Raw genomic sequence first — 14,112 nt, 5'->3', positions numbered from 1 at the left:
TTATCAAAAACTTTCGAAATTATAATTGGGTATTTTAAGAGAAATTTTCTTTTAAAAAAGATTAAAAAGGCGATAAAAACGATGTATAGAGATAGATCTATGCTTTAAATCTGACCAGACAGGCTAAACGGTCGTAAAAGTTAAGCTGTGCTTGCCAATGCTAACCTACGGATGGGTCAAATTAAAGAAATCTAATTGAATCCCTTAATAAATTTCTGGTCTTGTGGATTTATCATCATTTTGAATGACTAGAGTTCTTTGTTGAGTACTGCCAATTCGAGCGATTGCCTCTCTGACCTCCTCAACCCAGTAACTTAGGCAACACGATACCTCATGACCTCATGGTAAGACTATAAGAGACGAGGGACTTTTTATGACATCGATGGTCACCCATCCACGGAACGACCGTGTCCAACGTTGCTAATCCTGTGATCGATCAAATTGGGCAGTTACAGTTGTAGCTTAACCACGACCACCTCCGCTCTCTTTGTCAAACCACATAAAAAATATTAATAAAGACACGAAAACACGAAACATCCATCACGTGTCGTTCTTAAGTACTGGTACATGAAAGGAATAGAACAGCTGTTTATAGCCTTCTGGCCCTCAGTGAAGTTATCCCTGCTAAAAGCTGTCGATGTATCAAGATTCAGTTAAATTTTACTTTGTTTGCTTTCAATTGAAATTATGAAGCTAACATTCTAGGAATACTTGGAACCGAGATGCATCGGAGTAAGCCTGATGCTATAAAGAACCACGCAGAGCTAGGCAGAAATTATTAATTAGGTCTAATTGCAGGTAGAAACTTCTTGAACATTTCCTGCGTATAATTGTTGGGCTTACAGCGAAATACGTAAATATTTAAACAACTACTTCATATTATTTTGCAGGCAATTTATAATTATTCTGGACAAGCATTTAAATAGGAAAACGTATTGCTTTATAAATTGTAAATTCTGCTTGCTAAATTAAAATCAGCTCACTTATTTTTAAAACAAAACAGTGATACTTCTATTTTAGAGAAGAATTTATTAACGCAACTGGTAAGACTTAATAATCTTTCGTTAGAATGCTATCAATACCTTACAATGAGCACACTGTCAATTTGGGAAGAAAGCAAAAAAAAATTCAAGAGAAGAAAGAAAAAAAGCTTTATTTAGCCAATAAATGAGGCTCACACAAGCGAATACATAAATATGACTATCACTACATAAAAATCAGACAGAGACCTTCAAAACTGATCTTCCTACTTCCCGATCGCCGGTTTCCAAGAAATGTTATCAAGTCCATGGAAGTGTCTCTTCATATTCTGCCCATCAGCCCACTTGGAGTCCATGTAGCTGTCGTCCTCATCCTGCTCCAACTTCTTCCACTCCTCCTGCTTTCTGTAAGCGTGCAGCATCAGCTGTTTGCGCTCATCCTCAGTCATGACTGGCTCCCGACCTGGTGCACCCTCGGAGTTGGAGCAGAGCTTCACTGTGACTTTCATTTTGTTGTTGTTACCTGGAGTTTGTGATCAATTTTTTTTGTAAGTTTAGGATGAAATCGTTACATTATTTAAGGCTTATTTATTTACAGATAATTTAGTAGGAAGTTTCTATTTCCCTGCTACACAGTTAAATGTACAATTTAACGCTTAAAGCTTTCAATTTGTTCTCGTTCTCGTTCTAGTTGAAGCTCTACAAAACCTCTTTATAGAGCTTCAAAATAGGTTGAAATTCTGCCTTGCAATTTTGATTCATTTTAGCCTAACTATGTCGACATATTTTCAGTCTAACACTACCACAGATCTAATACACCCTACTGCAACCTCGTTATACGTTGACATTAGTTACAATATGAATTAATTATATCATACAGATTTCAAAACATACCCAAATGCTCCTTCAATTTATTTCCGCTGATAAGTTTCTTCCCACAGGCCCACAGGCATGCTCTAGTAGGGTCTATTACTTCATTGGCAGCCTGAGTGCCGGACAGGTCTTCCACATTATCAAGTTCCATTCGAACCGGGTCGTGAGGTGGTAGGCCCGCCGGGAAAACTATCTTGGTGGCGCCACGGAGTTCATCCAGAGCTCTCGAAACGTCTTTTTGAGTTAGACATTTGCGGAGATCCACCTGGGAAATTATTAGATATCTATACTAATATTATAAAAAGGAAACCTTTGTATTTTTGTATGTTTGTATTGAATAGGCTCAAAAACTACAGGACCGATTTCAAAATTTATTGTACCATTACTTAGAGGGATTCTTTCGAATCCGTATAGGCTATATTTTATCCCGGAAAATAAGCATAAAAAATAAATGTCCACCCGTGCGAAGCCGGGGCAGTTCGCAAGTATTTTATAACTTTAGCTTTCTCTAACTCTCCAAAATGAGTAATTGAATCCTTGTTTGGCAAAGGTTTTAAAAATATTCAAATTATGTGCAGACACCCAGACTTCGAACAAGTGTTCGTGGATCACACAAATGCTTGCGGGCGGGAATTATAACCGTGATACAGTGGGTCCCGTTAATTCATAGTCTCTCTTCCAAATCTACAATACATTTCTCAATTAATTTCTCTGAATTGGTACATAGTCTGCCATGTAGAAAATAACCAAAACTCTCACTTTCACAAAATGTACTCACATGCTTCTTACTAATAAACTCCTTGGCATCTTCAGCGGCCTTCTTGAGTATAGCCTGCATGTTCTCGGGAGGCGCCAGACCACAGCGGCGACCCATATCGTCCTTACAGAATACGTGGTCTTGTGGGGCGCAGCGTTTAGCCCAAGGATCTTCTAGTTTGAGCTCTTTAACCTGAAGTGGAAATGAAAGGAGAATTTTGAATCACATTTTTCTAAGACCATTGTACTTATGAGCTGTTGTTGAAATAAGATGGCAGGACTGCGTCAGTAATATTGTAAGGGCTTTTAAACAAAAAATTTCGTATTGGAATGATTGTTGCAAAAGTTATTTCAGTTCTTGCGGGATAATCCAGGCTTTCGAAGTATCGGTGTTTAAAACTTTGTTCTTACAATGGCGTTATTGAAGTAACAATAAGTCATTAAGCCAAGTCGTCGACTAATACTAGGTAGTAAAGTATTTAAATAAAGCTGTAAATTAAAGAGTAAAATTCCAACTTTATTAACACATGATCATCTCCTCAATGTTTATCGTGACAGGTAGGGTCCACAATTGTCATTCATTTATTTTGAGTCCTCTTACTGTGTACCAGAAGTTAAGTAAGTAATATTAATTGACAAAGTATTTAAAAACTAACCTGTTCTTCAGTCAGTCCTTGCATCTCTGGAGGCAAAAACGTGCCATGTTTCTGCAGCTCATCCAACTCATAGCAAATCCTCGTCACTTTCAATCTGCCATTGAATATCGCGGTAACATCCTTCACAACATCGTCCACCTCTTTATCCACATCAGTTTCATAAAGGAATTGGTTTTCATCACCCCTTTTTACCAGGAATACAACCATTTTTATACTTTTCTTGGAAAGAAGCACTGAAATGAATGCGGCGTCGAACGGCTATTGAGCAAACGAGCGTTGCTAGGCAACGCCTTGGCAACCGTTTTGTGATTATAAACGTAAAAGGATTTACTGTTTTTGTTTTGCTAAAGGTTTTTTTCAATTTGTGTAGGATTTAGAAAGGCTTGTTTTTATATTAGGCATAAAAGTTTGAGTTTAAATCGTATCAATTCTACTATATTTTATAATGATATCTGCAAATTTATAAATTTAGGTATAGACTAATTATTTATACGGATTACGGATTTTATACTAAATTATGCTATTAATACACCGTTGATTAATATTACACTACGGTTTAAATTATATTTATGATAAAACAAAACCACGAAACACGACGTCAAAGTAGCAAACCCTTTACCATCATTTATAACAATAATACTATATAATTAATCAACTCAAATACAATAACAATATCAAGACCCATTAATAAACATCGAACTTAAAATATTTTCCCGAATCAAAATAATGAACGGAACGAACAATCAATATAATAGCGCCTGTAGAATTAATTGAATCGGCGACGCTTGCCGAGTTTGTGCGAATCATTGCTATTCAGAAAACAATAGGCGTTATTGTACTACTGCTGTTTCTGAGCTCCAAGCATGGGGGAGTCATTAGACTGTGCTTGTTTTTTTTTCGTTGTATGACATCATTTTTATTTGCTTGTTATACGGTGTTATGATATTATGATGGATGTTTTTTTACAATTGAATTTAGTTGTAGTTCACATAGTAGGTACCCTTTTCGCCAGAAAATACAAAATGTAAGGTATTTTTGATATTTGACAATGTAAAATAATTAACAACATTAAATATTGGGATTCAAAAAATCAAAAATCAAAGCTAATAAAATCTAAAACCTTATTAACCTATCAATTAAGTCTTACTTGCATTTAACGACAACAGAACCCGACTCTCCCCACTACAAAACAGCCAGCCAAAATTCCATAAAAATATAAAAATAAACAGAAAAAATGTGAGCGACGCGGGTCTAAGCGGGTCAGTTAATCTAATGTAGCGTAAGAGATGAGTGAGCTGGAAAATATCCAACCCTACCCGATAAAACATCTAACTATAATTAAATTTCGTATTTCTGGGATATGGAGCCTACTTATTCTGTTATAGCAATAGATACGGACAAGTCTCCCGGTGAACGGGTTATATTTAACAAAGTTCAGCGTTCGAGCTCGCTTGGAAGGGAAATCTTCAGTGGTCTTTGGGTAATACTTGTATCGCGTCCGTATATCGCGATTCTAAAAGCCTGGACAACTTTAAGCCTTCTATGACGTGAATCTATGTAGGGTTTTGTCCCTACATTATGCCTAAAGGTCGAACAATTAAACTACCTATCGTGTTTGGGACGACTAAGGAATTTTATAAGCACGGTGTGAGAGTGATACAAATAATTTGGTTTTGAGAAAAAAATTGTCTTTTTCTGCGATGAAGTCATCAAATACTCCTCCCCTTTTGAATTGAGCGGAAGAGAGTTAGACTGTTAGTAAGTGAAACCTACCAATGTTTCTTCCTTTGCCATTTGAGTACTGGGGCCTTGGTGGCCCCTTTGGACAATGCCTGGTAAGGATCAGCTTGAGCTTCACCCGGTCACATGTCTGTTCTATCTTCTACTTTACCACTCAATTATAAAGGGAACTCTTGGATAACGAAGCTTACGAATTAACTAGTTATATAATATCCCTCAGTATATATTGTGAGTGATCAGATGGCAGGCGTTGCTCGATGTTCAGTCATATCGATATCCGGATTCGATTATAATCGATTACAATCCAGTGAGCTATGTTGCGATATGATATATCAGTTACATCGGATTGCATTTGATGAGCTTGAAGGTAGATAGGCTGGGTTTCATTTGAAATATTTTATTTTTTGTCTGTTCCCTACGTTTTAATTTTATATCTATCTAAACCAATGTTCAAATTGTAGTGAACTTTGTTAGTATTTTTAACAACGCCCGAGAAAGTTACTGATTCAAAAATATACAGCTAGCGACGACAATTTTTTGGGGCATTTGACTTTGCAACGCCGTATTAAAGTATAGTCAGTACAATTATACCGTCCACATAGGTATAATGAAATGATTTACTATATTTTTATTATTTTTAGTGTCAGGCAAACTTGCAATCTCTACTCTCCGTATTTCCACAATTGTCTCAAATAGGCATGTGTAAATTTTTTTATTAAGTACATTTTAAGCAATGCTTAAAAAGTTATTAAAACTGAAAGTGTCAGTTTCATCTGTATTTTAATAGTGCCCATGAAACAGGGTCAACTGCGTCGCCATTTGCCGCAGCCCCCAGTGATATACTGTGCAAGGGGTGCGAAATACTAGTTTTTATTGTGTTTTACAGTAAAAAGACGAGTTGTGATTCTAGTAGTTGAGAATAAATATTTTTTGTATGTTTTTGTGAGTGCTTCGTAGTAAAATCGTTCTTGAAATAGAAAAAGGTTTTTCTCGAGTACTTTTTTAGGTAGAAACAGATTAGAGAGATTCTGGATTGAACGAGATACCTATGTGATTTCATTGCATTAGTCAAATTACCCCATTCGTGCTACATCATAATACATATAAGCAATTCAACAGCAATAAGTACTCAAAGAGAGAACTTTAAGATCTCAAGTTCACTTTCTAAATACACACAGTTTTTTTTTTTGCATTATAATTGTTTTTCTAAAGTTATTAACGTATAACTCTTTGTTACAGATACCCCACATTATATGTGGTCACAGACACGGCCATGACATCTCAACGGAGGATCCTGACATCATAGAGCAGCATCACGATAACACCACGCACCATGGCAAGGTGAGCAGATATTGAAAAATCTTAAAATCTATGTATATGGACATCATTAAGGTTTAGGTAACCTGAAATGGTTTTTATAGTGAGACTGATTCATTATTAAATGAATAGTTTACTCAAGGACTCCGGTTGGGTCCGAAACTAGTCCGGCACTCCCAAAAAATACGCGTGAGTCAACCGTTGCAACATTAAACACCTGAAATGGTGTTATAATTTACAACAAAAAAACTTTGGAAAGTATGATATCAGTCTTCAAATTTGTAATTGCTAGGTCTCATATGTTGGTGACCTAGGAAGCGGTGGCGAGACGACCTTAACGCTTACCGCGCAGGCTGGTTCCATGCGGCCCAGAATAGAGGGTCGTGGAAGGATTTGGGGGAGGCCTTTGCCCAGCAGTGGGACACAGTGGGCTAGAGAAAAAAGAAAGGTCTCATATCATTCTTGGGAGTCCTGATTCCCAACAATGATAATAGTCCGGAGTCTATTTGTTTAGAGCAGACTCCGTCATGTCTCACTACGTAGCCTCAGGGTGTTCGAACCACACTCATAAGTTTTTCTTTGAAAAAAAGGTTTCTCAATCAATGTCATAATTTCAGTGTCTCATTTTGCTGCTACGTATAGCTGTCTCCTTAATAACACTTTTTATTCTGGCATCGCTCATTCAGGTGTTTTCGAAATACCTGCTAACCCTCATCTTTCTGCGACCTGTTTCAGTTATATTCAGTATTCAGTAACAAGTTCGATTTTCTAATGGTCATTTGTATGACTAGCCAATTTCTTCCTCCCACAAGAAGACGAAAGATTCAAGTAAACAAAAACGTCTCCCTTTAATATACATTAAACACCTGGTTCTAATTATAGCTCCAACTTTTATTTGAAAACTCATTATAGGTCTAATTTAAAGAACGAACTTTTACACCCAACAAAAAAATAAAAACACTTTTTCAGCGAAATTGATGGTTCCGATACAAAATAAATCGATGCAATAATACTTCTTTGTAACGAGTTTTTGAAACTCTACAAAAACAGATTGTTTCGGCTTTAACAGAGCGACTGTTTAAATAAAAATGGTGTTTAAGAGTTAAGCTGTACAACATGTTTAGGAATAGCTTAGCCACGTCTAAAATCCTGGTTTCATGCATAAAAATAGACAAAAGTCTTCAGTAAAACCTCATAATTTATTCAAGAAAGACAGTGTCCTTACCTAAAATGAATATGATTTGAACCGGAGTTTCAAGTTGTAGCAAATCTTGCAACGTCTACGTAACGTCTGCAACTCAGAAGAATGTGAAAATCCTAACTAAAGTTCATTTATAGAAATCAGTTTGAGCATCCAGAAGCTATATTTACAGAAAGAAACACATTATGCAAATATGAGCACAAATCCAAAATACCTGAAAAAACCTTTCAGACGTCGCAAAAAAAGTACAATTTCAATATCTGCACTTTTTATTTCCCAGCTTTTGAAACCTCGTAACCACTCTACGTCGTAGCGCTACAATGCTACGGTAACGCTACGGTGGAAAATAATTTATTCGCGATAGACAATAAGTCCTCATTCGCCATTTTTATTTGCTTCGCTCATGCGTTTGTGAGTCAGCCATGCAAACAGAACGAGCATGTAATTCCTAGCAGACATGTACTTTCATAGGTAGACTTGTAGATATACGACTTTTTGTCGCATGACATTTTTTTTGTGTCATAGAACGTCACTTATTTTCAACAAAAATGTTTTTTATTTCTTGCGATTTTTTGTTTTTATTTTTCTCTTCCTAAATCACATTAATTTATGATTAATTAATGTATTGAATAAGGACGTTGTAAGATTAAAGATTAAAAGAAATTAGCTGTACAACAAATAATTGAACAAGAATACAAGGTACCAATTCCAAGAGAAGATATGAGTCTAATTAGGTTCCATTTAAAACCAAAATTAAATAGCGATTCAAAACTCTACGCTAATTTCCCTACTAAGGCAGTCAGGATAATCATAACCATGTATGTATGTACATTTTTACAGTAACTTTACTCTCGCGTATTCATACGGACTGCCCGACTAGTATGTACCTAACCGTGTCCTTACACATTTGCTGAAGCAACGGTAGAGTCTCGAGTCAAACTGTACGTACTGTTGTATAAACCGTGATAAAAACCTTAAAAACAATACTCTCCTTTTGACACATTTATTTTAAAATCGCACCTAAGAACGAATTTTTGTCGCAAGTCTACCCTAACAACATAAATGTTTAATCCGACGCGTTACGATTATTGCTCGCACTGAACGTAGCTACGGTATATCATATTCAGACCATTATTTCTATTGTGTTCCTTCCTTGGATTTTTATATCAACCAGTTTCAGTTTTATACCTACTTGTGGTTATGTTTAGCTGGTTGTTTCAAGGGCGTGTAAATAGCGTTTGAATTGTAGGTGAGATGTTTTTTTTTTTCTTGTACGTATAAATTTGTCATTTTGGTGTTAGAATTTCTGAGGTTTTTGTTTTTGAATTTTTTTATTTATGCATTACGTAAACTTCAGCATACTGCGGGTCCTAATGCTGCACGTGTGGCTTATTATGGTTTTGTTGAATCTAGTCTTAGATATGGATTGCTATTGTGGGGTAACTCGACAGATGCTAACAGAGCATTTCTTACCCAAAAAAAATGCATTCGAGCTTTATGTAATGTAGGTCCTCTTGAAAGCTGTCGAACTCTGTTTAAGGAAAAGAAAATATTAACATTAACGGGGTTATATATACTGGAGATTTGTGTTTTTGTTAAAGCAAATCCAGAACATTTCTTTTCCGTACAAGAAAATCAACCCAATGTCTCAAAAAGAGATCCAACGCGTCTGTTGATGCCGTCATGTAGAACTGCATTATTCCACAAAAACTGTCTCATAACGTGCATTAAGGTATTTAATAAGATTCCGAAAGATATACGGGAACTACCATTACTGCAAATGAAACGTAAAATAAAGCACTATTTATTAAACAATGTTTATTATGACCTTAAAGAGTTTTTCGACCACAGATTTTAGTACCTACAGCATTTATGATTATTAATTGCGTGATATTGCACCTAAGTATATTATTACGCTAAGACTGAATTACCTCATTGTAATATAATTTACTTAACTTTCATTAATTTTATCTATTTTTTTTTATCTATATTTAAATAACACCATGTCTGGTGTTCATACTTTCGCATGCTGCGTAAGGCATAATGTGTGGAACTAAATTTGGCTTAAATACTAACATCTGTCTGTACCCATATTTAAAGCGAAATAAATGATTTGATTTGATTTGATTTGATTTGAGGTGAAAATATTGTTGAGCTTTTGTGGGTTCCGTACTCAATGGGTGAAAACGAGACCCTGTTACTATGGCTTTGCTCTCTGACAATCTGTCCGTTTGTCTTTTCTTCTTTTGACAGGCAGTATCTTATCATCTACTGTAGTAAAAAATAACTAAAATAGAATAGATTCTGTGTCTGTAGTTATTTGTGCAAATTATTAGGATTTCGTATCAAAATGGAAATGCGGAACATTATTACAGAGGATCCTCTGCCTGTCCGTCTGTCCGTTCGTTTATTCTGTTACTGGATCATATCTGTTATTGAGTGTATTCAAAGATTATACAAAAAGTGACTTTATTTATTAATGACAATAAACGTGCTAAACTCATGGTCAAAGTGTTCCCTGTCGAATAAATAGTTAATTAATCGTGGAAGGCTAAAGCGATAGCTGGTGTGTCTAGCAAGGTAATATATCTTTAAAAAAAGGAACAAAAAAGTGGAAAAAAATCTCGTCGCCTTCCATAAAACCTGGCCATAATATAACTAGCCATTAACATTCTTAAAAGAGTCCCACAGAAACACCATTCTCCTTTCAAATACATGTTAACTAACAAGTACCAGACAACAGCAAACCCGACAATAAACGTTAAGAAAGTACCAGCACGGTACAATATCCGAGGCACTACAGTAAGCTAAGTGATGGCACATTTAGTGGCGCTAGGACTGCCCGACAAGACGGCAATAACAACAAACGCTTTGCGTTGAAATTTACAATCGAAACGCTCGTGTCAAAGGGATGGGAGTGTGGTGCAAGTATTAAAATGTAGAGTCGGATTTGGTAATTATTAAAAAGTCTATTCAGAAAATATTCTGTATTAGTTTTTTTTAATTTTACTTACAGTTTGAAGATACTAAGTTTACTAAGCCCCGTAGTTTAGTTTAGGATAGGAAATGTGGATTACAGCTGGCTTGAAATAATAAAAATATAGTCTTATAGTTCAAAACAGAAGTTTTTTCATTCCATTTTTTTGTTTCCAGAAAATGTTTTGTTGCTCCTTTTCATCTCATCTCACATAGAGTTGACGTGAAGCCTTTTAAGGCTTTGAAAATCATTTTGCTACACATTAAATCAATCAACAACTGTATATCGCATTCTAATGATATAACACGTCAAACATGATCCTATATTACTAGTACAACTTTCAAAAAGTTCACAAGAGCGATTTTCCATTGATCAATTATTACATCCCACGCCCCGCGTTCCCCTTTACTCTTGAACATCGATACAGAGTGTCCTGTATGCAAATTTCAACCCTCAGGGGTACAACTTCAATTTGTCAGCTGCCAACCTATGCCACCATTTTTAACCTCGACTTTTTAACAAACACCCCTGCCTTCTCGATAATTAAATTCGGCGAACATTTGTTTTGGGTGTTTATTTATATTTTTTGCTATTGAATATTTTATTTTATTTTTAATTGGGTCTTTTGTTAGCGACCGATATTATATTAAAGGTACATTTATTAATTATAATTATAGCACGTACATGCAAAAGTGTTTGCACGAATATCCAGATCGATGCCTATAATTATGTTTGAAGCATTAAAATTTTAATAAGTAGTGTTTTCCCCATGATTAAAAGCACAGTAATATGAAAATAAAATTAAAGCCCTGTGTATCAGATAAAATAAAAAAGCAGTAAATCTATACTCTATACTAATATATAAAGCTGAAGAATTTGTTTGTTTGTTTGAACGCGCTAATCTCAGGAACTAATGGGCCAAATTGAAAAAATCTTTTTGTGTTGAATAGACCATTCATCGAGGAAACCATCACGCTGCGACTAATAGGAACGAAGATACAATGGAAAATGTAAAAAAAAACAGGGCAGGTATAAATCATAACTTATATCTTCTACCCACGGGGACGAAGTCGCGGGCAACAACTAGTATGATAATATATCCTATTTGTGAAAACAACAAGGAAGACCCAGACAGAAATGGATGGATGATCTGGATTCGTTTATACTGAACTGGTCACTCGCGGCTCGTAGGGAGTAGGGAGTGTCCCAGGTGTGGTTTTGCCCAGAAGTGAGATATTCCGGGATAGTAATAATAAAATTTATATAAAATACCCGATGTAACTTGAAGTAATATAAAAATATCAACGTAAACTCACACATCACTCTCGATTGGCTCATTTAGAATGAAAAACAATCTCTTTAAGCCCCACCAGAGAGTCCACTTTCATTCAACTGTTCTCAGAATCACGAGACATCTTTAAACGGTACCGTACCCAAAGCATACATACGGAATCCTATTTCTAAGGATCTGCTGTCTGCTTGTCACCAGGCACACATATATCTCGCCGCTATTCGCTATGTATACCGCTCACAGCTGTTATAGCTAGACTGACAGAGAGCGAAGCCTTAGATTTTTTAAGAAGAAGGAACATTTTTTTATTTTTTTTTCAGCCATTACTTTCCCGCTGCAGGGCAAAGGCCCCCCTTAGGTTCTTCCACTCTGTCCGGTCTATTGCTTTTGCCATCCACTGTTTGTGGTACGCATCCAGTTCGTCGCGCCATCTCATTCGAGGCCGTCCTCGTCGCCGTTTTATGTTTGATGGGACCCAGAGGGTACAAACATTTTTTGTTACATATGGAAAAATGGAGTTCAGTAATTTTAATGGGATGTCTTTAGCTTCTTTTTACGGAACCCACAGTATCGGGAGTCCGATTTGGTCTTAACCGGTTGCTACTGGACAGTCATGTAAAATCCACCTATTCAGAACACTCAATCAGAATGTATCTATCATAACTCATGCAAACGAAATTGTTTCATAGCTTCCCAAATTGAAATTTGTTTTACTGAAACATGCACTGACTAGTTTTAATTTAAAACAGCTTTGAAAAATGTTTTGATTGGACGCTAGCTATATTGATGTTTCGTTTGAAACTGAGTGACGGTACAAAGTGATCTTTTTTAGTTATTTTGTTATGTTTTTTTATCACCATGCTGTACGGTTAACCGGGATACATTGATAGGGATTTACTAATAGATTTTTTGGAACGCCATTTTTTATTTTGAATTGAACATACATGGAAGTTTTTGTCTATAAATGGTGCTGTTGTGAAAAAAGACAGTAACATTTTAAACAGACTTGAAATAGGAGGAGGTCCATTTTTTTTGACGACTCCAGCACTTAGCTTTTAATCCCTGTGACGCGGAGGGTTTTACAAACATACAAATCACGTGTACATCAACACCCAGACTCAGAACAAGCATTCGTGGATCAGACAAATGCTTGTCCTACGCGGGGATCGAACCCACGACACACACAGTGGGTTTTTCGTTGCGAGCTCAACCACTCGGCTATCTGTGCAGTCAAAAGAGGTGATAAGAGAACTTTTCAGAACGCCTTTACCAGTTAATTGTATACATATAAAGGACCAAATTAAATAATTACAAACTCATTAAAATTTACAGCAAATTATCCATCATTACTGAAATAATTATTGTTACAATATAGCATATGCTTTTCGCATGAATTATTCTGTCAATAACATTGTATTAGTGAATAATACTGAATGGTTATAATTAACGAATAATATTGCTGATAGTTATCAGATTGTACCGATTAAATATTTATTATTGTAATGTCAAATTAATAGACTTAAAATAAATGTTTTTCATTCACACACTTTATTAATTATAATATTAGAGAATATGCATTTTTTTGCGCACATATTGGAATTTATATATATAATATTGGAATACTACCATCAAAAGTGATCCCACATGAAGATAAAATTGGTTGGAATTGGTAAAGTTAAAATTGGTATAAAGACTGTCCCATATGTTAATCCGGGGTATAAACTATCTGTGTACCAAGTTTCGTCTTAATCCATTCAGTGGTTGTTGCGTGAAAGAGGAACAAACATCCATATGTACAAACTATCGCGTTTATAATATACTCGTAAGTAGGATTATACAAAGGCTGCCAGCAAATTCAAAACTGATTTTCACAAAATTCTTATCAAACCTCTTCCTTCTGAGGAAAGCAATACAATATTCCAAACAAAATGAAGTCCAAAAAAAAAATGAAATTTTTAAACGAAAATTATAATTCTCATCTCTCCAAAACCACATTTTGGAACCCCTCAAATTTGAGCAACCCTAAATCAGGCCAAAACAATTACATATTCTGAACAGCGGCATGCAAAAACATCACGCTCGGAACCAAATCTCTTCCTTATGCGCACACAGAATCTCAAACACCAGTGCCGAGAAAAATTGAGAACGAATCGTGTATTGTTTTTGGAAGGATATGTGTTAAATTGTTTTGAAATTGAGGCTTGTTTCTGTGGATATATCGGGGAGAGTTTAAGGATAATAAAGTTGTATACAATTTAAGATGTTGGCTTTAGGAAAAACTGAGAATTCGTTTGAGAAATATCGTTTTTCATTTTTGAAAC

General features: G+C 35.6%; 2 protein-coding genes across 4 annotated transcripts in view; one reads left to right on the top strand and one right to left on the bottom strand.

Moving 5' to 3' along the window:
* LOC113502746 (protein madd-4) overlaps positions 1-14,112 on the top strand; it is a 122,946-nt gene that overhangs the window by 24,288 nt on the left and 84,546 nt on the right. For all 3 annotated transcript variants that reach the window (XM_026884401.1, XM_026884400.1, XM_026884399.1), the window contains exon 2: positions 6,245-6,346. In XM_026884401.1, the coding sequence (XP_026740202.1) occupies positions 6,245-6,346 (102 nt within the window). The remainder of the gene's footprint in view (positions 1-6,244; positions 6,347-14,112) is intronic.
* On the bottom strand, positions 1,128-3,584 carry LOC113502748 (cilia- and flagella-associated protein 298-A). The gene is made up of 4 exons (XM_026884404.1): positions 3,266-3,584; positions 2,632-2,802; positions 1,875-2,118; positions 1,128-1,503 (listed from the first exon to the last, which is right to left on the bottom strand). Exons 1-4 carry the CDS (start codon positions 3,470-3,472, stop codon positions 1,247-1,249), a joined length of 879 nt encoding a protein of 292 aa, XP_026740205.1. The 5' UTR covers positions 3,473-3,584; the 3' UTR covers positions 1,128-1,246.

Source organism: Trichoplusia ni, chromosome 18, assembly GCF_003590095.1.
Source record: "Trichoplusia ni isolate ovarian cell line Hi5 chromosome 18, tn1, whole genome shotgun sequence".
In the NCBI taxonomy this organism is placed as follows: Eukaryota; Metazoa; Arthropoda; class Insecta; order Lepidoptera; family Noctuidae; genus Trichoplusia; species Trichoplusia ni.
Note: the sequence above shows the minus strand (reverse complement) of the source record. Positions and strands in the feature narration are given on the sequence as shown.

Excerpts from the sequence above, each read along its gene's own strand:
- LOC113502748 (XM_026884404.1), bottom strand. The coding sequence starts at position 3,472 with ATGGTTGTATTCCTGGTAAAAAGGGGTGATGAAAACCAATTCCTTTAT. Across the intron at positions 2,803-3,265 it reads AAGGACTGACTGAAGAACAG|GTTAAAGAGCTCAAACTAGA; the intron begins GTTAGTTTTTAA and ends TTTCCACTTCAG. Across the intron at positions 1,504-1,874 it reads TAAATTGAAGGAGCATTTGG|GTAACAACAACAAAATGAAA; the intron begins GTATGTTTTGAA and ends CACAAACTCCAG.